Source organism: Caretta caretta, chromosome 3 (assembly GCF_965140235.1).
Source record: "Caretta caretta isolate rCarCar2 chromosome 3, rCarCar1.hap1, whole genome shotgun sequence".
In the NCBI taxonomy this organism is placed as follows: domain Eukaryota; kingdom Metazoa; phylum Chordata; order Testudines; family Cheloniidae; genus Caretta; species Caretta caretta.
The window spans coordinates 74,034,874-74,058,309 of record NC_134208.1 but is presented as its reverse complement, the minus strand read 5'-3'; the positions used below and the strand labels follow the sequence as shown (position 1 = coordinate 74,058,309).

Here is a 23,436-nt window from a genome sequence, read left to right as displayed (position 1 = left end):
AATAAAGGACAATCATGGCAAGGCCACTAAAGTCAGCCCTGGACTACACCGAAAGTGTAAATCAACATAGCTACATCACTCAGGGGGTGTAAAAATTACATGCCCCTGAGAGATGTAGCTATGCCAACCTACCCATTGGTGTACACATGGTGTCAAGGTTCCTCCCCCACTCTGAACTCTAGGGTACAGATGTGGGGACCTGCATGAAAAACCTCCTAAGCTTATCTTTACCAGCTTAGGTCAAAACTTCCCCAAGGTACAAAATATTACACCCGTTATCCTTGGACTGGCCGCTACCACCACCAAACTAATACTGGTTACTGGGGAAGAGCTGTTTGGACGCGTCTTTCCCCCCAAAATACTTCCCAAAACCTTGCACCCCACTTCCTGGACAAGGTTTGGTAAAAAGCCTCACCAATTTGCCTAGGTGACTACAGACCCAAACCCTTGGATCTTAAGAACAATGAACAATCCTCCCAACACTTGCACCCCCCCTTTCCTGGGAAATGTTGGATAAAAAGCCTCACCAATTTGCATAGGTGACCACAAACCCAAACCCTTGGATCTGAGAACAATGAAAAAGCATTCAGTTTTTTTACAAGAAGACTTTTAATAAAAAATAGAAGTAAATAGAAATAAAGAAATCCCCCCTGTAAAATCAGGATGGTAGATATCTTACAGGGTAATTAGATTCAAAAACATAGAGAACCCCTCTAGGCAAAACCTTAAGTTACAAAAAAGATACACAGACAGAAATAGTTATTCTATTCAGCACAATTCTTTTCTCAGCCATTTAAAGAAATCATAATCTAACACATACCTAGCTAGATTACTTACTAAAAGTTCTAAGACTCCATTCCTGTTCTGTCCCTGGCAAGAGCAGCATACAGACAGACACAGACCCTTTGTTTCTCTCCCTCCTCCCAGCTTTTGAAAGTATCTTGTCTCCTCATTGGTCATTTTGGTCAGGTGCCAGCGAGGTTACCTTTAGCTTCTTAACCCTTTACAGGTGAGAGGAGCTTTCCCCTGGCCAGGAGCGATTTCAAAGGGGTTTACCCTTCCCTTTATATTTATGACACATGGCTAGGCTGATGGAAGAATACATTTGTCAATGGGGCTACTGCTGCTCAGGGGAGATGGAGTTAGTACACCAACAGAAAAAACTCCTTCTGTCTCTGTTATGTGTGTCTACACTACAGAGTCACAGAGGCATAGCTACAGCACTGTAACTACATTATAGTGCAGAAAAGTGTTTAGACATCATCCTGGTCATTTATTTATACTGGTGTAGTTAAAGCGGTATAAAACCTCTGTATAGAGGCGATTATACTGGCATAAAATGTGCTTATTTTGGAGTATGTCTACACTAGGGAGACTATACTGGTAGCTACATCACTGTATGCCAATACAACCCTGAAGTGTAGATGCAGCCTACACTAATGGATGGGTTTTTTCTGTCACTGTAAGGCCATGTCTACACTAGTAAGCTTATAGCGGTACAGCTGAACCAATGCAGTCATGCAACGGTAAAATCGCTTGTGTAGCCACTGTATACTGATGGGAGAGAGCTCTCCCTTCAACATAATAAATCCACCTAAAGGATTGTTGGTAACTATGTTGGCGGGAGAAGCTCTCCTGCCAACATATCACTGCGCAGACGAGCGCTTATGCCGGTGAAACGTATGTTGCTTAGGGGGTGTTTCTTCATACCCAAGCGATACAAGTTTCGCCAGCATAAGTGATAGTATAGACATAGCCTTCCTGAACACCACCTTCCTGAAGGATGGTAGCTAGGTTGACAGAAGTCTTCTGTTGACCTCACTGTGTCTACACCGGGGCCTAGCTTTGCCTAGGTATGTTGGTCACAGGTGTGGATTTTGTTCATCTCTGACCTATGTAGATACTCCAACTTAACTTTTTAGTGTAGACCAGGCCTTGGTATAGCTTATGTCTGTAAGGGAAGGGGAATGAACCATAGCACCTTTACAGTGGTATAACTTCATCCACACTCTGGGTTTTACCAGTTAAAAAAAAAATTACATCCCTAACCAAAAGAGCCATACCAATACAAAAACTATGTGTAGACCAGGCCTAAGTATTTTGGAACCAAGGTCTCCTGAAAAATTAGCCAACCCTCCTTTCCCATTGGGTTCTCTTAATGTTTGCCAGATCCTATTTGTTAATGCCCTAGACCAGTGTTCTCAAGGACCAGTCCCCAAGATTTCCCTAACACAGTTTAGGAAGGGAGCAAGCTGTCCCTGCTATCAAAAAGGTTGAGACACAATGCCCTAGACAAGCCAGTTCATCTTGCCACATATGGGCTGCCATGGTCTCTTCAGTTGCATGATATTTTCAGGGAATCTCCCACTATTGCGTTAGGATTGAATCTGCCCAACTGATGCAGAAACACCACCATGGCAAATCCCGAACAGAGCTGGTTACAAAAACCAGAAAGTGATTTAGTGACAAATTTTAATTCCAAAGTGGTTTAAGTTTCACAGCGTTCAAAATCAGACTAATTTCCTGTGTTTTTTTATGATTTTTTCCCCCACAAAGCTGTCAGAAATCATTTTTGAACTGGTTTTCAGTAAAAAAAAAACTAAACTAAACCCAATGTTTGGTAAATTAAAAATGTTGATAATTTTAAGAAATTTAATCTGATAGAAATTCAAGTTAAAACTAATCATAGAAAACATCACAAAACCAAAACATCTTGACAATTTTTTTTAAAGAACATTTTCATCTTTGAAGAAGCCATTTTTCAACAAACAAAAATTTCCATCCCCAAACCCCCCTGTAACCAAGTCTGGTCCCTGACGGTCTAGATGACATAATGGAAAAATACAGATAGTTGTGTTCCCTACGCCCATAGTAGCACTCCCACTGTAGCAAGTCTAATTGTGATTTTCCTGAAAATTGCCAGTTTAGGCGATGTCATTGAGTCTATGTGAGCAAATCTGATTCTGTTTCAAGACTGTAATATTATTCCTTGTGGGGTGTAATATAATTACACATGCAATGTTAGATCACAGAAGATGAGCATGCAGAAGGATTAAACGAGGGGAGATAATCCCCTGCATGCTGTACTGAAAGCCAAGAAATTATACTTTGTAGCTTAACTATCCAAGTGCAATATAACCATTTCATCGAGGTAGCAAAAAGTCCTGGTTATCTTACCGGGCATAATGGCCTTCTGACAATGAAAGCACTTTGATGAATACTCATTAGAATAACACTGAGTACACAGCAAGAGCTCATCCTTGGCAGCAAAAGGATTTTCCACTAAAGAGTGATTGCATTTGGCACACTTGAAGCACGCTTCATGCCAGTGGTGGCCTTTATAGGCGAGATCCTTTGAGAGAGTAAATACATGTTAATGGAAAGCATTTGTTTACCCCCACAGCCCCCCTCCCTTTTTTTTTTTTTTTTAATATATAAAGCTAAATAAAAAACACTTGGAGAGTGATTGGACCAGTGGCTTGTGCCATTGGCTGGAGGGTAATTGTCAAAGATGACAAACAAAATCTACCCAGAGTGGAAAGACTGTCGGGATATTCTGCAGTCCACTTCTACTGGCCACAAAGAGCTACTCTGGCTCAGGCTATAGTTGATACTCCATGCCCCCACACTTAAGAAGTATTTTTTGTTTAATTTAAAGGATGACTTTGTATTTTAAAGACAACCTTCCTGGGAAACAAATGGGCTTTTAATAAAAGCCACCAGGCTTTTTTTTTTTTTTTGGCATGGTCTCTACATGAAAAAAGTCAGGTCTTTTTTTTTTTTTACCTTTTTTCCCCTGGAAGACTCTATGGACAACTGAAGAACTGAAAGGGTTATGGCCTCACATGTAGCAAGCAGGTGAAATCTGCTTAACTGAGGGGTGAAGTGATTTTTATTCAGACTATTAAACCCTTTGCTTTTGTTTGTTTTTCTTTGTTAACACCCATTTAACTCAATCACCCTCTAAAAAGCTCCAAGGAAAGATTTTCTTTTAATAATTCAACATGCTTAAGCGCTGAGAAATCTAAGAAGATAAATACAAGGTTTTCACTTTGTTTCATTAAAAACAAGGAAGATATGGTTTAACACTCCTGATATTTCTAAGGTTAAAAAAACCAGCAAAAAAACCCACGAACAACTAAACACCAACATATAAGAAATATACCATAAAAAATACTATACTATAAGAAATAAACCAAATCCTTCCAGGTCTTCTTTCTAATGAAAGAACCACAAAAGGGCACAAATTCTATCCCTTTCATTGCCCTTGTCAGTCCCCCTTAAAGTAATAAAAGGGGAAATAAAATACATAAGACTTGATTTTAAGAGGTGCTGAAACTACCTCTCTCTCTGAGTGCCTATAAAACAAAAACTGTTGTCAAAGAGTAGCCTGAGGCAAAAAAATATACAAAGGAGAGAAGAAGGCAGAGAGCTGACCCCTTAATTCTGTGAGGAACAACCAACTGTCAACCTAAGGGGGCAATGCTTTTAGCTGACTGTTGTACGCGTTTCATTTCACTCCTATTATATTTTCATCTTGGCTTTTCCTGTCTCTCAGGCCTTCTCTATGCCTAAAACTTAGACCAACTTAGCTATGTAGCTCAGAAGTGTGAAAAATTTACACTGCTAAGAAACTTTCTGTTAAGGCAACCTAAGTCCTGGTATAGAATTCTTCCATCCACCTAGCTACCTCCCTGTGGATTTACTACAGCAATTGAAAAAAAACCCTTTTGTCTCTATAGCACTCTGTACACTATAGCGCTACAGTGGCATAGCTGCAGCGCTTGTAATGTAGACACTCCATAGTCCTAGGGAGATGATTCAACCATTCATCTAGGGAACAAAATCATTAGTATGAAAAGATCCTGCTCCTTAGTTTGTTTTACATTTAAATTTTAGATTAGGCAGGTTGGTTGGGCTTCAAAACACAGGCTTTCTTGGCCACATAGAAGAATTTGCTGTTGAAAATGCAGGTCAGAGTTTTGGGACAGTTCTCACCCCAAATCAGCAGTTTTTCCTTGATAATTTCTGTATGAAACACAGCTGGGCCCTATCTTTAACCTCCACAAGGGCCATTGACCCCTTCCCTGAAGACGGAGGGCCCTGCCCACCATTACCCTCCCTTTATCTTCTCGCCCTTTGAGTTGGCTCTGCTAATGTAACTGGGCCATAAAGCCATCAGACCCAGACCTCTAGGGATTTCCCCCCAATGTAGGGTGCTTCCGCAGGCTGATAGAACACCCCTAGATCATCCATTGCAGATACCTTTGGCATAGGGGAAATGCTGTGGCACTGATGCAGAGACAGAGATGTTGGCTGGGCTTCTACTGAGCCCTGGCTAGTCTGAGCTGCTGCAGTGGCCTTTTAGGGCTACAGACAGGAATCACAAGTTCAGGCAGCTCTCAGGCAGTTCTACCCTGTATTTGGGGCTAAACCATCACCAAGACAGCCCAGGATAGGACAGGCTTAAAGCTGAAGTAAAGAAACTTCCACTCAACCCCAAGCCCTGTGCCAAGGTCAGCTTCCACAAAGGATTAACTGGGCCCTGAGAACACAATATATGCTAAGTGCATGGTCTGGGAATTCCTGAGCTCAAATCGTGGATCAGACACTGATTCCTCTTTGGGTCTGGACCGCTCTCTGAAGGTATGTCTATATTAGAGCTGGAATGTGTAAATTCCAGCTTGAGGAGACGTACTCACACTAGCTATGATCCAGCAAGCATGCTAAAAATAGAAGTATAGCCACGGTGGCGCAAACAGCATGAAGGGCTATCTATGGTCTTGGATGGGATTGTACTTGGGATGGCTAGCCACTCATGCCTCTACAGCTACACTTCTAGTTTTAGTGCACTAGCTCAATCAGACCTAGCACAGGTATGTCTCCCTGAGCTGAAATTTATATCTTACAGCTCCAGCATAGGTGTACCCAAATCTCAGCCTTAATTTCTTCAGCTGTAAATTGGGAATAATAGTTACTTACCTCTATTAAGGGCAGTGCTTAAATTTGTAATGAAAGAGGTGCTGGGGCTCAAGCCATCTTTTTACTTTCATAAGTGACACGGCAAACCTAGAGGTTCTGGGGCTCAGCCCCGGCAAGTCGTGGCACAAATTAAGCACTGGTTATGGGTATGTTGAGAGGATTAATGTTTTTGCAGTGCTTTATGTTATTTAAAACTGGGCCTAAAACCCTGGACCCAAATGTCACCAGATGCAATAGGAGGTGGATCCAGATCTCAAGTTACTTTATGGCAAACCAACACTGTTCCAGATCCAAGCACACCTAATTATGAGGAAGATCTGGATTAGGAGATTGCAGCTTGACTTTATTCCTGTAACGATCAGAACCACAAACCCAGATCTGGCTCCAAATATTGTAGCTTGGGTCCATCTCTGTAATTAAATATTGTTATGCACTAAACTTGCACCACTAATCCTGATGTGATTCCTAAACTCAGATCTCCTGCTAAGCAGAATACCTTTTTTCCAGACTTTGTGAGCAAACCTGGTTTATGGTACAAGTGAGCCTGGGCAAATTTCTGACTGAGTTCTGAAACCGTGTGAAACACAGATGTTTTGATAGTCTTTAAGTTTCTGGGTTCATGTGAATATGAAATTCAAAGTGAAATGCAGGGTTGTGAGTCAGAGCCAAAAGATAAAAGCTGACAGATGCCAGCTAACTGCATCTACTCGGGCTCTCACAGTTCTAATGAAAGGTCTACAAGGGGCCTAGATTCAAGGAAAGCAAAGTCCAGAAAGCTGAAGTTTGTTCCGTCTGATTGCATCTATCACGGAGATTTCACAAGCCAGGCATTGTGAGATAAATAAGAAATTAAGCTGTCATACTGCAAGTAAGGTATTTTAATCAAAATATGCCCTCTCAAGGCATCTTGTCTACGAAGACAGACAGCATTACATAAAAATGATAAATATTGTTGCCTTCCAGCTGAACTCCTGTGTGTTGACTAAACATTTGCAATAGAAATGATTTACAGACAAAGTGAAGTTGTTTTTCACTTGACATCTCTTGGAAGTATTTATTTTAAAGTTTCCTGTGATCTTATCTGTTGAATTACAGGGACAGCAAGAGAGAGTAGAGCAGGGAGAGAGTGAGAGATTGCAACTACTGAGAGTGCTAGAGCGAAAGGTAAATTTAAACAACCCAAGATAGCTCTCTACAATAACCAAGCCTTTCTGCCACAACAAGCAAACACACAGCCCCAGAGTTTTTATACTCTCCAAAAGGGAGAAAAGCCAGAGACTCAAGGAGGTCCACTAGGGACTTTGGCATTGCTAACTGATTTTATAAGGAAGGCACTCAGGTCCTACAATAAAGGACAGAGGTATAAAACCCTAAAATTGTTAAGTAAGGTAATGCTTTTCATCAGAAGTTGACGATACTACAAAATATTGTGGAAGTGAATTAAGTAGTTCTATTGCTTACTGCGTGGACCCTCTCGCCAGTCCCACCCACCAAACTGTGCGGTCTTTATGCAGGAAACTAAGTGGCAGTGAGGGATGGAATCAACTTATTAATATGAGGGTAGACCATAGATCATCACTACACTACAGACTCGATTCAAGACTTCTCCACCACTGCATCCACATAAGTATAGGTCCTCTGGTCCCTGCCCCCAACACTTCCTTCTGCAGCAGCATATTTCCAGTCAGCATAGAGCCCCCCTCCTTGGTGTGCAGGGATGCAGAGGCTCCAGCTCCCCTTTGTACAACAACTAAGTCCAGGTCTTCACACCTGTGCAGGGATTCTGAAGACTTCTGTGGCACAGAGAGCCTTGGGTGGAACCCACTCCCAAAGAGGCGGATTTCATGCTCTGTGATTTAACAATCTCAATAAATACAGACAAATGAACTAAATGCTTACCTTGGCATCACATTCAATGGGCTTCTTGCATTCTTCACAGGAGCTAGCGAATAGGTCATCATAACATGTAACACAGTAAGAATTCTCTTCTCTAAATACATACTTCCTGCCAAGAAGGGATTCCATGCAGTAATGGCAGTGATTACTTGTCATTTTTTGGTTCTTCAGCTGTTCTGGGAGAAAGGAAAATAACAAATAACAGGAATGAAACAGTTCAGGCCCAAACAATATCATTCTGTGGATAGTAATGTATTACTGGGGCAACTTAGGGAAGCGATTGCCTCGGTTACTTGCAATGCTTGGGATTCCTAATGTTGGAAGCCGGGAACAAAATGTGTAATATTCAGGAAGTGGTTGCCTTCATAACTCCAAACAAGAAGATTGCTTCAGTTTAGTCGGTTAGTATTTATACTGATAATCCTGGTGCCTGAAATCTGTTGCCTTCACGTCCTCTGCTGTTAGTGCCAAAATGGATCAGGCAAGACGAGTGGAAAGAAATCAATTTAAATTTCTTGCCCCACTCCCCTTTACTCCTAAGAGAGAACTATTCTTGCAGAAAATGAATAAACCTTCGCATTTGCTCAGTGGTATTAGTCAAAAGAAAATCAAGGAGACACAAAAAGGTGGAACGCACTCCTCCATACCGAATGTAATTTGGGATGTCAGAATTATATCAGGAAAATCAATCAAATTTGAAAGTGAGTTTATCCCCACACTAGCCATAGTCAGAAGATTTAATTAAGAAGAAAATAGGTGGACCATAAAGACACAAAGCCTCATACAGAAAGTAACTAGGTTTGTGAGGTTCCCCCCCAACCACCAAACCATATTGGATAAAATGTTTTTATGTACTGCATTGTGAGGAGTAGATTGTCCAGAAAATTCACACAATGTGGATAAAAGCTATACTCTCAAATCAAAATGACTATGTAGATAATAAGCCAAAGAGAAAGTAGGTTTGTGCTATGAGTTTTCAGAGTTTCCCTGCCCAACATCAGAATGTCCCCAATCTCCTTGGCAGTACCTTTCTTTCTGAAATGTGTCTTCCTTTTGGAAAACCCCATGTCCAGATAGAAGATGGACAAGGAACTGCAGGTTAGCTGGCTACTGTGAAGATTATCGCTGTAATAATAAAATCAGTGACACTGCAGGGAGATTTGAGCAGCCTTCTTCCCTTGGATATCTTAAAAGAAGAGAGAGAGGGATAAACCAGGTATAAACCAGGGATAAACCAACATAAACCTTGAATCAAACTAAGTTTATTTTTGTTGTTAGAAGAAAAGTCTTCCGTTTGTCTTACATGCATCTGTATTGCCAGGTCCCACCCAGAACATGACCTGGAAGTGTCAGAATACTGTGAGAAAACTAATATTTCCATGTCAACCAGATGCAGGAAATACCATAAATCTTCTGAGAGCCCAATCTCATGCACTTCTCTTCCCTCAGTTTTACAAGCCAAAGTGGGTTTGAATAAGTATAGAAGCTTTGGTATCTGAAACGCTGAACCTTTGGAGGCTTGTGGGGAAGGAGTCTTATTTCAGTCTTGTTATTACTAGTTGGATCAGCAATATTTTACTAAAATTAGGTCATGGTTCCTGGGAATGAGGGAAAGAGACTCCAAAAAGTTCACAGTGAAGCAAAACTCAGAGATATCTGCTAGACTTGTTGAATTGCACATTTGATTAGCTCATGACTAAGGGCCATTCTGCAGTTAATGTCAACAATCATAAAGAGTTACAGCGGATTTAAGAAAACTAGGTCTCAAAGTATTTACATCTCATTGACTTCGGGCAGCAGAAACTGAGCTCTTGCACGAGTGAAGTGAGGAGTAAGTTACAGCTTAGATCAGTGGTTCCCAAACTGGGGTTCGCCGAACTTTACAGGGGGTTCGCCAGTAAAATTTCACTAACAGCTGCCAGAGGATCCTGGGCATTGGAGGCAGCAGGTGGGATCTGGTTGCAGGGCGGACAGCCTGAGCCCAGGGAGAGCGGGACAGGGCAGCTGGGGCTGGCAGCCTGAGCCCTGCCCCCATGTGCGGGGGAGCCGGCACCCCAAACTCCAGCGCTCTGCGCGGGGCTGACAGCCTGAGCCCCAGGGAGAGCAGATCAATGCACTAAAACCAATATAATTGCACACCTAAAAGGACTTTGCACAACTTTCAGGGAATACTTTCCAGCTATGTCAGGCGATAATGACTGGATTCACAACCCTTCTGATGATACCACTTTCTCAACACAGATATTGAACACTGAGGAAAAAGAGAAATTGATTGAGATCTCCTGTAATTATGAACTGAAAAGGAGTTTCAGAAATCTGTCATTGATCAACTTTTGGCTGAGTTTAAGAAACGAGCACTCCCTTCTGGCAGAAAAAGCTGCTGCTGCAAAAAAAAGTTTTGTTACCATTTTTAACAACATACTTAATCGAGAAAGCGTTTTCCTCGTATGCACATCTGAAAACCAAATACAGAAACAGACTTGATGCTGAACCAGACCTGAGACTTTATCTTTCTCCAGTGGTTCCCGAATTCCAAGAGCTATGCAGAGCAAAGAAAGTGCATCCATCACACTGAGGAAATTTAAACTTAAATCCCCGGAAATATTCATTTTTAGGAGGGGGTTCACGAGATTTCACAATTAAGGAAAGGGGTTCGCGGGCTGTTAAAGTTTGGGAACCACTGGCTTAGATGAACAAAATGCAAAGGGTGAAAGTAACAAAGAAAGAACAAAAAGAAATAACATTTGGGGAAACAGTTAACATTAGAACTGGATCTATTCTATGCTGTGGTGCTCACGCCTATACTTTCTCATGCACCCACTGCGCAGCTCAAATCCACACTACAGTTTAAAGAAGTGCTGTTGCTTTTTTCTCCCTTCTTGAGGGCTGTTAGACATAATCCAAAAGAATATTTTAAACTAAACTACTGTCTATACCCACTAGTAAACTCGAAGTCAAGGACTCTGTTTTTATTCTGTTCCCCAAGGGTTGTGAAGAAGGGGCAGGGGAAGAAGATGGAATGCTTATCTTAGACCAAAAATAATGGCTTGTTCATTTGGCACAAGCTGTGGAAAACTTGTTGTCCCTGAGAATTGAAAACATTTTTAGCTGAATTGATTTACTATTTTTCTAACACCACTAAATCATTGCACTAGACAGGACAGTGTGCAATAAAAAAGTCAAATCATCTATAACTCATATCAGTGGGAATCAAGTGCTCCCTTAATAATATTACAGATTTATTTTGTTTCCTGTCCTTGGATCATCATACAACAGGAGTCTGAAGCCAGACTTCCACATACTTGGGTCCCATCAACGTCCTCTTTTAGCACAGCAAGCAATAGTTCAACTGTAAAAACTGCCATGTTGCAATTTTTTAAGATGTATCATCTGCTTTTGCATGTAGTGCAGCCTATTATCCTGACAATACTATAGCAAACATAAATTTGGGGAAGTGGGAACGATTCTGTAGATAATGGAGGGAGTTTATTTACCACCACCTCTGGACATACATCAACACAGATTCACTCAAAACTGATCTCAACTTACACTCCCCTCCAACCAAACATGAAATATGTTGTGCTCTGCGCCATTAATGTGATCCAAACATATGAAATATAGATAGTACTCACAGCAAAGACATTATTGTTATTAATATCATTTACCAGGCCCTGGGCTGCTATAAATCAACATAGGTCTTGTGGATCTGGCTCATAAAGTGCCGTTGAATTTTTATTTAGGTATTTAGTTTGATAATGAGAGGATTTAGAGCTAATTTAGGCCAGATGGTAATAAATAAAGTCCCAAGAAAAATCATAGCTGAAACTTCCTGATCAAAAGGGTTTATGAGTAGAGGAATACTTAACTCTCAAAGCTAAAACTATGTAACATGTAAGAAAAGGAAGACGACTTGCCTGGATCACTAAACTTAACAACAGGTTAAATACTTTGAGTATGGTTTTCATAACGTATCACCCTAGATCTTAGTTCTCCTTGCACTAACAATTACTGAAACCGTATAGGTGTATTGGGCGTTTGCACAAACAAATGGACCTAAATGGCCATCTTATGCACAAAGGCTCCCTTTGCATGTACCTTTATTGGATGTGTCAGTGGAAATGTAGACCTGCAAAGGTAATACTTACTCTGTTTTACAAAATTCTGACCTTTTTATGCCTATTCTTCTGTTGGTTCACATGCATGACTTCCCTTAATATTAATAGGAATCACATAGGATATTGTTATGCTTTACTAAAAATGAACTTAAGTACAGGAGTATATAAAGTCGATCATCTTATGTACTCATACCACTAGAGACTGACACACAGAAACATGCACACCATGGTAACTGGGTGCAGGGCCATGACAGAGCCCTCATTAAGGCAAAGGTTAGTTAAATTTAGGTGATCTTCCCTGACTTCTTGCACACTTACTTGGGAGGAGACATGCCTGTGGAATGGCAGGACTCTACTCCCAAGGACATGGGATTGGTTTGAACCTCAGTCAGAGGGGTAGTTTGTTACCTGTTTTTGTTTGAGTCACAGCTATACACATCCTTTGAAGTACACCCTTACTTGGCTATATTTCTGATTTGTTTCTGCTAAGTCAGTCCATCAGCTAACAAAGAAACAACAGGGCATGCACTGATGAGCTATTAATGCACACTTGCAGTGCTTTGTGAAGCACAATGTGCATAGACAAATAATTTCAGTCATGCACAAAATTATATGAATGTACATCTGTTCAAATAAATGGCATTCAGCTATTACGTTACTGTAAAATAAAATTCCCCTCCCCCCCGCTTTAGTTTTCTTCAAGGAGTGGTTCACTAGATTTTTAGGGTTAATCTATGCTGTAAATTTCTCTCTCTAAGGTACTTATATGGCACCCATCACCGTAGTATTTTAATATATTTATCACATTAAGCCTGTCTGGTAGTCAATTACTCTTATCCCTATTTTACACATGGGAAACTGAGGCACAGAGTGGCTGTAATCTGCTTCTGATCACACACAAAGGCCATGGACAAGGAGGGACTTGTACCCAAATCTCTTTAAGTCTAATACCAGTGCCCTACCACTGGACCATCCTTCCTCCATAAGCAAAAGAGAGACTTTATGGGTGAACTCATATCTGCTTGGGAAAATGCTGAAGGCAACATATCACCTACACACACAACAATAATTAAGCAGCAGGGGCCACATCTTACAGCTTTTCCTCAAACAAAACTCTCATTGATGTCACTAAGAGTTTGCCTGGGTAAGGACTTCAGGATATGGCCCATGATAAACTGATACCATGTTTGGACACGAAGCAGGAATGGTATGACAAAGAATGACAGACTTTTCAGATCTCACGACAAAGATGTGGATGATCTTTGTGAAGTACTTTTACAGTAAGACAACATAAAAAAATAACTAAATCCTGTCTCCCTGAACCATCGCTTGCCTCAGCCCAATAAATAAATAATGTTATGAGCATCATGTAGTTGAAATGGAATATTTTTCTGGTGCTTTGATCTTAATCTCGACAGTAATTTGTTTACTTGAAGTTAGTTGGAAGCTAGGCTTTGTGTTTTGGGAGGTCAGATCGGCATTCTCTGGAGAACTGAGGTTTTGCACTCTCATGGAATGAAAAACGCTGACTCCAGCATTCCATCCTCTGTTTACTGTGTCAAGGAAACAAGTAACATGTTGAGTTTTATGTATTTCTTGGGAAAAATATTTTGTTTTCTAGCTATTATGGGGACAAAGGTAAAATGCAGTTCATTTTAATCTATACAATAGGCACGTATAATGTAAGCGACAGTAATAAGAACAGTAGCTCTAGTATACGCTAAATGAGGAATCAGAGGAGTTACCATGGTAACTCACAAGGTTTCAGCATTGGTGTCTTTGGGGTTAGAGTTGAGAATGTAGTCGGAGTACAAATTATAAAGCAGATGAAAGCAGGACACAACATGGGCAGGCTGTTCTGCCAACAGTTTCACCAGAAGGTAGAACACAACTCATGCAAATGTGCCTGGGAATTTCCACATAGTGGAAATGTTCTATGTAAAGGGTACAGACTTAAAAGTCCAAAAAAACGTATAAAGTTACAGAGAATTGACATTCACTAACCCAAAGTTTTTTGAGGACTACACAAATCTGGTCAGCGTAGAATCAATTACAAAGGTATCTTATTCTCTTCTGTCATTGTTTAAGTAGTGCAGGGACAAGTTACCATTTTAATGTCTAATATTACTTTGATGTTTCCTGTAAATATATTGTTCCTGTTTAGAGTACATGATGTTTTTGGGTTTTGTACCTTATTCCTAATTATATAGAAATGAATGTACATACATGATGATAGTTTAATTTGTTTTATGCTCCCCTAGAGGATTATTTTCTAATCTGCCTTAAACAGGTAGCCCTTGAATTACATCTTAAAAAAACAAACAAACACACACAATGCATGAAGCAGGGTTCTCTACTCAGCTCTGAACAGGTACAAACAAAAAAGAGTAATGGTGGCATTAATCATCATAACAACACTCTTGAGAGGGGAAAAAACCTTTTACGAGGGCCATGTCTGGACGTGTCTAAAATAACCCAGACAACATAATTTACCTACATCATTTCCAGTGGATTGTGTGTTTTCTTGCATACTTGCTTGAAACATAATTTTTCTCTTTTGCATATTCATCCTGAGTTTATTTTCCTTATTCTCTAGATGAAGGTCTCTGAGCATTTCACCAGCTCAAAGAATTGTTGCAAAAGTCATCAGCAAATTTGGGGTGTTGGGGGGTACCCCACCTTGAAGCAAACGTCATCCTCTTAAGTTAAGGTTTCTAAAAACCTACTGCAAGGAGCAGGCAAAGGACTTTGATTGTCCTTTCCTAATTTCGGAGGTTAACTTGAACCTCTCCCTTTCTTTGTAGACTAATTGTCTGTCTAGAAAGGAGTTATTTCCTCTTCACCAGAGCTGCTCAAAAAAAAAAAAAAAAAAAAGGAGAGTTAAAAGAAATGAAAGGGAATTTTGAAACTGTTCACTGGTTTTTCAAAACGTAGAAAAATATCAATATATTGACAAACCAAAAGCATCCCTCCCAAAAAAACCTCCACCATTTCACTTAATTTTTTAAAATTGAAAATTAAGTGTTTGAAAAAGAAACTTGTTTAAAACTCAAAATCTGGACATGTCAAGCAGCTGTACTCCTGAATTATGCTCTGTGCATGGATTCCAGGCCCATGCTTTTCCAAACGTAGCATGAGAAGAAATGAAAACTAAAAGCAGCACATATTTCAGGCTGAGTGTAAGTGGAAAAGGAAAGAACTCTTGGTCTAAAACATGTAAACATGTCGATGTTAAAAGTTTTCAGGACTGCAGCTACACTGAAACCACAGCAGAGACAAGGCATGGGTGGCCAATGTACCTACAACCGTTCTCCCTACGAGTGAGAAGGCAAGATGGAGTAACCTGCCTCCCATTGCCTGTGCAACAAGCTATTGTTCCCTTAATTCTTCCTCCAGAGATTTCACCAGCCTATCCAATATGAATTTTACCTGCTGTGCAAATAATATTGAGGATTTCAATTGATATTAAATAAGTGATCTCTATTTTTAGGAGCGTGCATACAGTTTTTGGTGAATTGAAAGACACCAAAAAGTCCATTTTAGGTTGGACAAAACATTTAGTTCCTGGGCATTTTTAAAAGGCTAGATTCATAGAACAGGGATGGGAGAGGAGGAACAACGAAGAAGGTGGATAGAAAGCTGGCTAGATTGTCGGGCTCAACGGGTAGTGATCAATGGCTCCATGTCTAGTTGGCAGCCGGTATCAAGTGGAGTGCCCCAGGGGTCGGTCCTGGGGCCTGTTTTGTTCAATATCTTCATAAATGATCTGGAGGATGGTGTGGATTGCACCCTCAGCAAGTTTGCAGATGACACTAAACTGGGAGGAGTGATAGATACGCTGGAGAGTAGGGATAGGATACAGAGGGACCTAGACAAATTGGAGGATTGGGCCAAAAGAAATCTGATGAGGTTCAACAAGGACAAGTGCAGAGTCCTGCACTTAGGACGGAAGAATCCAATGCACAGCTACAGACTAGGGACCGAATGGCTCGGCAGCAGTTCTACAGAAAAGGACCTAGGGGTTACAGTGGACGAGAAGTTGGATATGAGTCAACAGTGTGCCCTTGTTGCCAAGAAGGCAAATGACATTTTGTGATGTATAAGTAGGGGCATTGCCAGCCGATCAAGGGACATGATCATTTCCCTCTATTCGACATTGGTGAGGTCTCATCTGGAGTACTGTGTCCAGTTTTGGGCCCCACACTACAAGAAGGATGTGGAAAAATTGGAAAGAGTCCAGCGGAGGGCAACAAAAATGATTAGGGGACTGGAACACATGACTTATGAGGAGAGGCTGAGGGAACTGGGGGTGTTTAGTCTTAAGAAGAGAAGAATAGGGAGGATTTGATAGCTGCTTTCAACTGCCTGAAAGGGGGTTCCAAAGAGGATCGCTCTAGACTGTTCTCAGTGGCAGCAGATGACAGAACAAGGAATAATGGTCTCAAGTTGTAGTGGGGGAGATTTAGGTTGGATATTAGGAAAAACTTTTTCACTAGGAGGGTGGTGAAGCACTGGAATGCGTTACCTAGGGAGGTGGTGGAATCTCCTTCCTTAGAAGTTTTTAAGGTCAGGCTTGACAAAGCCCTGGCTGGGATGATTTAGTTGGGGATTGGTCCTGCTTTGAGCAGGGGGTTGGACTAGATGACCTCCTGAGGTCCCTTCCAACCCTGATATTCTATGATTCTAAGAAGCCCCCATAATAGCCTTTATCTCAATGGTCAGGGCACTCACTTGGGATGTGGGAGACCCCCATTTAATCCCAGGTCTCCTCCCTCACAGGTGAGGGCCTTAACCATTAGCCTATTCTGGGCTGGATCTCTCTCAATCTCTCCTGTTCAAACTGTTCCATCTAGGTTCAAACCTGAGTCTCTTGCATCCCAGGTGAGTACACTAATTACTGGGCTAAAGGTTATAAGGGGACTTGTGATGGTGGTGGCACATCCCCTCCGCCGCCATTTCTGAATAGCACCTAACTTGCTTTGTGACTCGAGTTTACCTTTGTTGTTGTTGACGTAGTCATCAAAACTATTTGGTAAATTTGTTTCAAATTCACAAATCGTTTCAGGGTGACCAAAACTGCATTTTTCAATGAATAAACTTCATCTACAAAATTTTCACTCAGCTGTACTCCCAATATCTTAAACAGCAGCAATAAAACAAGGAAAGACTTGCATAATTTAATGTTCAATCTTATTTCATTGCTTTCATTTATCTATAGCTTGTCTTGCCTACTTTATGTATCGGTCACATTTTCTAGCATGGGCATTCGTTATATAGCACATTTATGACCATCAACAGGTAAATGAAATAATAAAAGTGCTTCAATCATGTATTATTGTATCTCTGTAGATAAGGGTCCGTATTATGTTTTGAAAACCATAAAACATTGTTCCAGGATAAAATCTGACATGAAGCTGGTAAGTGAAATATTAAAAAATCACTTGTACAAAACTCAACGATTTCTTTCGTTTGGGGAGGCAGGTGTGTGTGTGTGTGCGCGTGCTATTCCTATAACAAAAATAGGACTTGTGCAACCTACTTTGGCCCTGATGGAGCAAAGTGCTTAAGTATATACTCAACTTTATAGATGTAAGTAGTCCTATTGATTTCAATAGGACTGCTCACTGACTTAAAGTTAAGCACTTGCTTAAGTGCGCTACAGGACCAGGGTCTTAAGGTCACATTTTCAGCAGGCATCTAACCTGCTTAGGCACTTCTAAAAATCCCACTGGGCATCTATCTGGATCTTTAGGCACCTAAATACCTTTGAAAATCTGGCCTTTAGTCCATAGTGTGGACTAGATTCTTTTAGGAGGAAAGGCAATCCCATTGGTATCCTGTTGTTAAAGAAGCAGGTTGTGTGGTAGTTTACTGAAACGTGGAAGGTTATGGCACTGATCATTCACAAAGAAAATCTGTTTTTTAAAAACACAGTTGCATTCCATTTGAATGTCAATACCTAATTTATCACATAACCTAGAGGCATTCAGACTACTTTTTCATTCTCAATTTTTAACTAGAATGGATGTTTGCATACACTGACAAATTTTCAAGAATCTAAAGGTCTGAAAATCTCTTTTATTTCAAATTAATAAGGAGGTAAGTAGGCAGAGGTGAAAACGTTCCTCAAAACTTTTTCCTTCAATGGAGAATTGGGTTTTCAATTCAGTGAAAATTTAGTGGAAAGTGTCCTCTTGCTTTCCTTGAAAATGTGCAATTTTTCATAAAAAAAAAAAACAAAAATCCCCCAAACTGAAATTTTTTTGGTTTTGGCTGGTTTGAGCCAAAAAATTTTGGGTTTTTGACACAATCAAAATTTTTCATGCAGAACTCCCCCATTTTTCAACCAGCTGTAGTCCTAATCATCTGAGAAATTGAGAGAACTCTAGTTTCACTACATTCTGCATTGTTACTTCAGGTGGAATATCATCCACAGATATGTCTTTTGCCAGTTATACACTAAATATGGCCTTAGACTAAGGGTTTAACCTTCATTGCTGGAAGAAGAATTTCTGGCTGGTTGGCTCATTTTATCAGGACAAAGAATTTTTTTTAAAATGGATACAGTTTGAAAAAGTTTTGAAGCCCTTCCCCTATTTGCTACTCTCAAATTCTAAACAAATTCAGTTCACCCCAGCATTATTTCAGTGACTTTGCTCCAGCAAGAGGCAATCTATTCAGAGCTCTGCTTCAGCTCTCAACTTTTCCAGAGACAGAACACTGAGCAATAAAGAGGTTTTCATGAGCAATGATGGATAAAAGTCAGTCTGCACTAAACTCACTCATGTTAGATACCAAAGTATCCAGTAGGGCAACAGATCTAACACTTAGGCAACACTGGCTCAAAATCTGCCAGAAGAAAGTAGGACTTGCCATAACATCCATCAGGTCCAGTATTTGGTCTTCAACAATGGCTAAAACGATTCCCCCCCCCCCCCCCCAAATGCAAGAAACTATCTGGCAGTAACCTGCTCTGCAATAACCTGTCCATGGGGGAAATTTCTCCAGAATTCGTCTTCTGAAATTTAAATACTTTTAGATAAAAAAAATCATGCTTTCGATATTCTTGGAAGAAAGACGTCTTTTTGTAGTAGGGCCATTGAAATTTTTCTGTCACTTTTCTCCTTTGGAAATTTGGATTTTTGACTAAACAAAAATCTTAATGGAAAGTGTCTTCATTGGAAAATGGAAAATGAAAAATTCAATAATAAAAGATTTTTGCCCCAAAAGTTTTCATCTTTCAGCTGAAATTTTTTATTTTTTGTTGCCAAAATCAGAACATTTTTGGTTTTCAGGTTTTTGTGTTTAATGAAAAGTGAAAAATTCCTATGTAAAAAAAACATTTTCTGGCAAGCTTTACTTTGCAGTCTATGTGTATGTCTACACAGCAAAGAAAAAACATGGCTGAAATGGGCCAGCTGCAGGTTTTTCTTTGCTGTGTAGACATACCTGAAGAGATCAGAAAAGGCAACTGATATTTTGAGATGAGTACCCAGCAGCAAATGGGTGTTTATTTGGCTCACAGATGGCTAAAAAGAATAAAAAAATTGATGCATCATATTGATTTGGAGAAAACAATGCAACTTTTATATCTATCAAATGGAACTCCAGGATATAAAGAAGAGGGAGTGGGAAAGGTTAACAATTTTGGGCCCAATTGAAAGTTTTACATGAGTAATCCTTTATCAATAGTCTATTGGTATCATCAGAACAAGCCTTCTGAGACGAATCAAAGAAAAGCTCCCTCAAAATTTAGGAATTACTAAAGCAAAAGCATTCAACCAGAGATCAAACCGAGGCAAAAGTTGCACAGGAAGACTTACTGGGTGAAATCCTGACCTGGGAGTTTTGCCACTGATCTCAGTGGGGCTAGAATTTCACCCATAGTACATAAACCAGAGAAATATCCAGAGATCTTTATAAGAACAACCCCTTCACCCAAAGAAGTCCCACTTCTAAAAAAGTATAAGCAATATCAGTGACCTGACTGTCCATTGTACAATCCATTGTGAGAATGGTATAAAGAAAGGTAAAAAATGCCAGCACAAACCAGGGAAACCCCACTGAGGAAATGGCAGCTTGTTAACAAGGTCCTAATGCTACTTGGCAGGAACACATCTGCCAAAATGAGAATCAGCCTTGCCTTCAGGACCAGAAGCCTTCTTGGGGAGAAACTAGAAAACGCCTCAGATACAGAGAGGAGCAACAAGTTTACAGATAATGAAGTGAAACAGCCTTTGCCACTGATGAGAAGCAACAGAACCTCAGTAGATGGCACTGAAGGGGAATGCAACCTTTAAAACCTTACCCCCAAATAAGCCGTGTCTTTCACTGTGCAGCAACGTCTGCTACAGAGACAAAAATCTTCATTTTAGTTCAGGGATAAAAAGGAAGATGAAAAGTACCCTAACTCCTGAGAACAGAGAGTGCAAAGCTAGTTAAAACCTTTTTTAAAAAGTAAGCAAGTGACTATAAGATTCACTTTTTTCCCCGAGGTGGTTCTCTAAAAACCAATGCCACACTGCAAAGCAGCTTTGAAAACAACAATAAGAAAAAAAGATAAACACCATGCATATCTTAAAGCAAGTCATAGCTGAAAGTCACTTTGGTTACCCCATAGAAAAAAAACAATCACCATGAAGTACAAAAAATAGAAAGTAATTCTCTACAAAAACAAAGCTAAAGAACAAAACCAAAAACACCTAGTGTACTGGAGTTGTCTGGTCTTTTTACTCATTTTTCCCCTCCCTGCTGCATTATGATGGCTTGACCTAGTTTTCTCAGGAAAAAAGAAACGGTTCGCTTAAAAAAAAAGATATTTTGCAAATAAAAATGAATCAGATACAAAGCTTTGTGATTTCAGTCCCAGTTAGATGGTTGCAACCAGTGAGGTGACATTTCAGGAAATACACAATGACAAAGACTGGCTTATATAGGTGAATATAAGAATAGTTGGTCATAGGATCCTGTCCTGTATGTGGTGGAGAGGAGAGTTAAATGGGCCAGAAAAGCTGTGTGTGGGACACATGAACAAACTATATATATTAGGGCTGTCAAGTGATTAAAAAAATGTAATCACGATTAATCGCACCGTTAAGCAATAATAAAATACCATTTAAATATTTTTGATGTTTTCTACTTTTAAAAATATATTGATTTCAATTACAGCACAGAATACAAAGTGTACAGTGCTCACTTTATATTTATTTGATTACAAGTATTTGCATTGTAAAAAACAAAAGAAATAATATTTTTCAATTCACCTAATACAGGTACCGTAGTGCAATCTCTATCATGAAAGCTGAACTTACAAATGTAGAATTATGTACAAAAAACCTGCATTTCAAAAATAAAACAAATGTAAAATTGTAGAGCCTACAAGTCTACTCAGTCCTACTTCTTGTTCAGCCACTCAGACAAACAAGTTTGTTTACATTTGCAGGGATAATGCTACCCGCTTCTTGTTCACAATGTCACCTTAAAGTGAGAACAGGTGTTCTCATGGCATTGTTGTAGCTGGCATTGCAAGGTTTGTCTTAGCAATTGGCTGAACAAGAATTAGGACTGAGTGGACTTGTAGGCTCTGAAGTTTTACACGGTTTTGTTTTTGAGTGCAGTTATGTAACACAAAAAATCTACATTTGTAAGTTGCACTTTCACAACAAAGAGATTGCACTACAGTACTTGTATGAGGTGAATTGAAAAATACTTTTGTTTATAAATATTTGAACTGTAAAAATGGTAATCAAAAATAATATACACTGATTTCAATTACAACACAGAATACAATATATATGAAAATGTAGAAAAACATACAAAATATTTAATAAATTTCAATTGGTATTCTATTGTTTAACAGTGCGATTAAAACTGATTAATCGCAATTAATTTTTTTAAACGCAATTCATTTTTTTGAGTTAATCACATGAGTTAATCACGAGTTAACTGTGATTAATCAACAACCCATATATATATTTCACACAGTTTATAAACAGATTGCTAGGTGGAGATTGCTAGGTGGGCCATGGCAGGTCTGTTCTGCATGGGGAGTGCTTTGGAGAGACTCTCTGTGTCTCACTCTCCCATTATTGAATTGACTGGTTATGAGACTCCACACCAAGAAGGGTGAAAAACTAGAGATTAACAAAGATGAAAGAAACCCAGGATTTTCAAGAAAAAACTCCACAAGCAATTAAACAAAAATAACTTTTTGGGTGGGAGTTCAAGCTGAGGTAAACATGCACTCCTATGATTATTAACCGCGATCTCCTGCCAACCCTTCTGACTGTACGTTACACTCACTTGATGTGCCTTGTGGAAAATTAGGCCCTGATCCTGGAAACCCTTATGCACATGTAACTTTACTGATGTGAGTAATCCCATTGACTTTATAGGGGTCAAATGATATATGTGAGCATTTGCTGAATTTGGCCTTACTTTGTAAACTCTTCATATTAAGGACCATGTTTTCCTACGTTTCAGTATAGCACCAAGCACAATGGGGTCTCAATCCCAACTGGAACCCTGCATCCTATCACAACACAACTAACACTGCAGTAATTACTAGTCCCTCCCTCTCTAATGATTACAGAATTAATAATTTATTTTTGGCATGTGACTATACAGGGACAGAGCAAAGACTGAGCTGCATCGCTCCAATGAGAAAAAAAGACCGTTACCTTTTCCATAACTGGTGTTCTTCGAGATGTGTTGCTCATGTCTATTCCACAATAGTTGTGCGTGCTTGCAACATGCACTGGTGCTGGAAGCTTTTCCCCTAGCAGTACCCGTAGGGGGGAGCGCTCCCCACAACCCCTGGAGTGGCGCCTGCCTGGCACGATATAAGGGGAGCTGCACGCTTCCTCCACCCTCAGTTCCTACTTGCCAGACAACTCCGAAAGAGGTGAAGGAGGGTGGGATGTGGAATAGATATGAGCAACACATCTCGAAGAACACCAGTTATGGAAAAGGCAACTGTTTTTTCTTCTTCGAGTGATTGCTCATGTGTGTTCCACAATAAGTGATTCCAAGCTATCTGTTGGAGGTTGATAGGAGTTTACAAGTTCCCAGGACGGAGGACAGCCCTGCCAAACCCGGCGTCATCCCTGGTTTGGGGAATGATTGCATAGTTCGACGTGAATGTGTGAACCGAAGACCACGTGGCAGCCGTACAAATGTCCTGGATGGGGACGTAGGCCACAAAGGCAGCTGACGAGGCCTGCACCTGAGACGAGTGTGCCCTCACAATGGGTGGTGGGGGGGGACACCCACCAACTCATAACAGGAATGGATACACAAAGTGATCCGATTGGAAAGCCGCTGAGTGGAAATCGGCTGGCCCCTCGCGGACTCAGCTGTGGCAACGAACAGTTGCAAGGACTTTCTGAAGGGCCTGGTCTGCTCGAGATAGAGAGCCAGAGCCTGCCACACGTCGAGCATGTGG

The 23,436-nt window shown here is 40.3% G+C and overlaps 1 protein-coding gene across 1 annotated transcript in view; it reads right to left on the bottom strand.

The window, feature by feature from the left end:
• The window catches only part of FHL5 (four and a half LIM domains 5), a 44,556-nt gene that overhangs the window by 11,256 nt on the left and 9,864 nt on the right, over window positions 1–23,436 (bottom strand). Inside the window, exons 2-4 of the mRNA XM_048844964.2 lie at window positions 8,906–9,064; window positions 7,882–8,054; window positions 3,178–3,352 (exon numbers count right to left, since the gene is read on the bottom strand). Of these exons, the coding sequence (XP_048700921.2) occupies window positions 3,178–3,352; window positions 7,882–8,054; window positions 8,906–8,945 (388 nt within the window). The 5' untranslated portion in view covers window positions 8,946–9,064. The remainder of the gene's footprint in view (window positions 1–3,177; window positions 3,353–7,881; window positions 8,055–8,905; window positions 9,065–23,436) is intronic.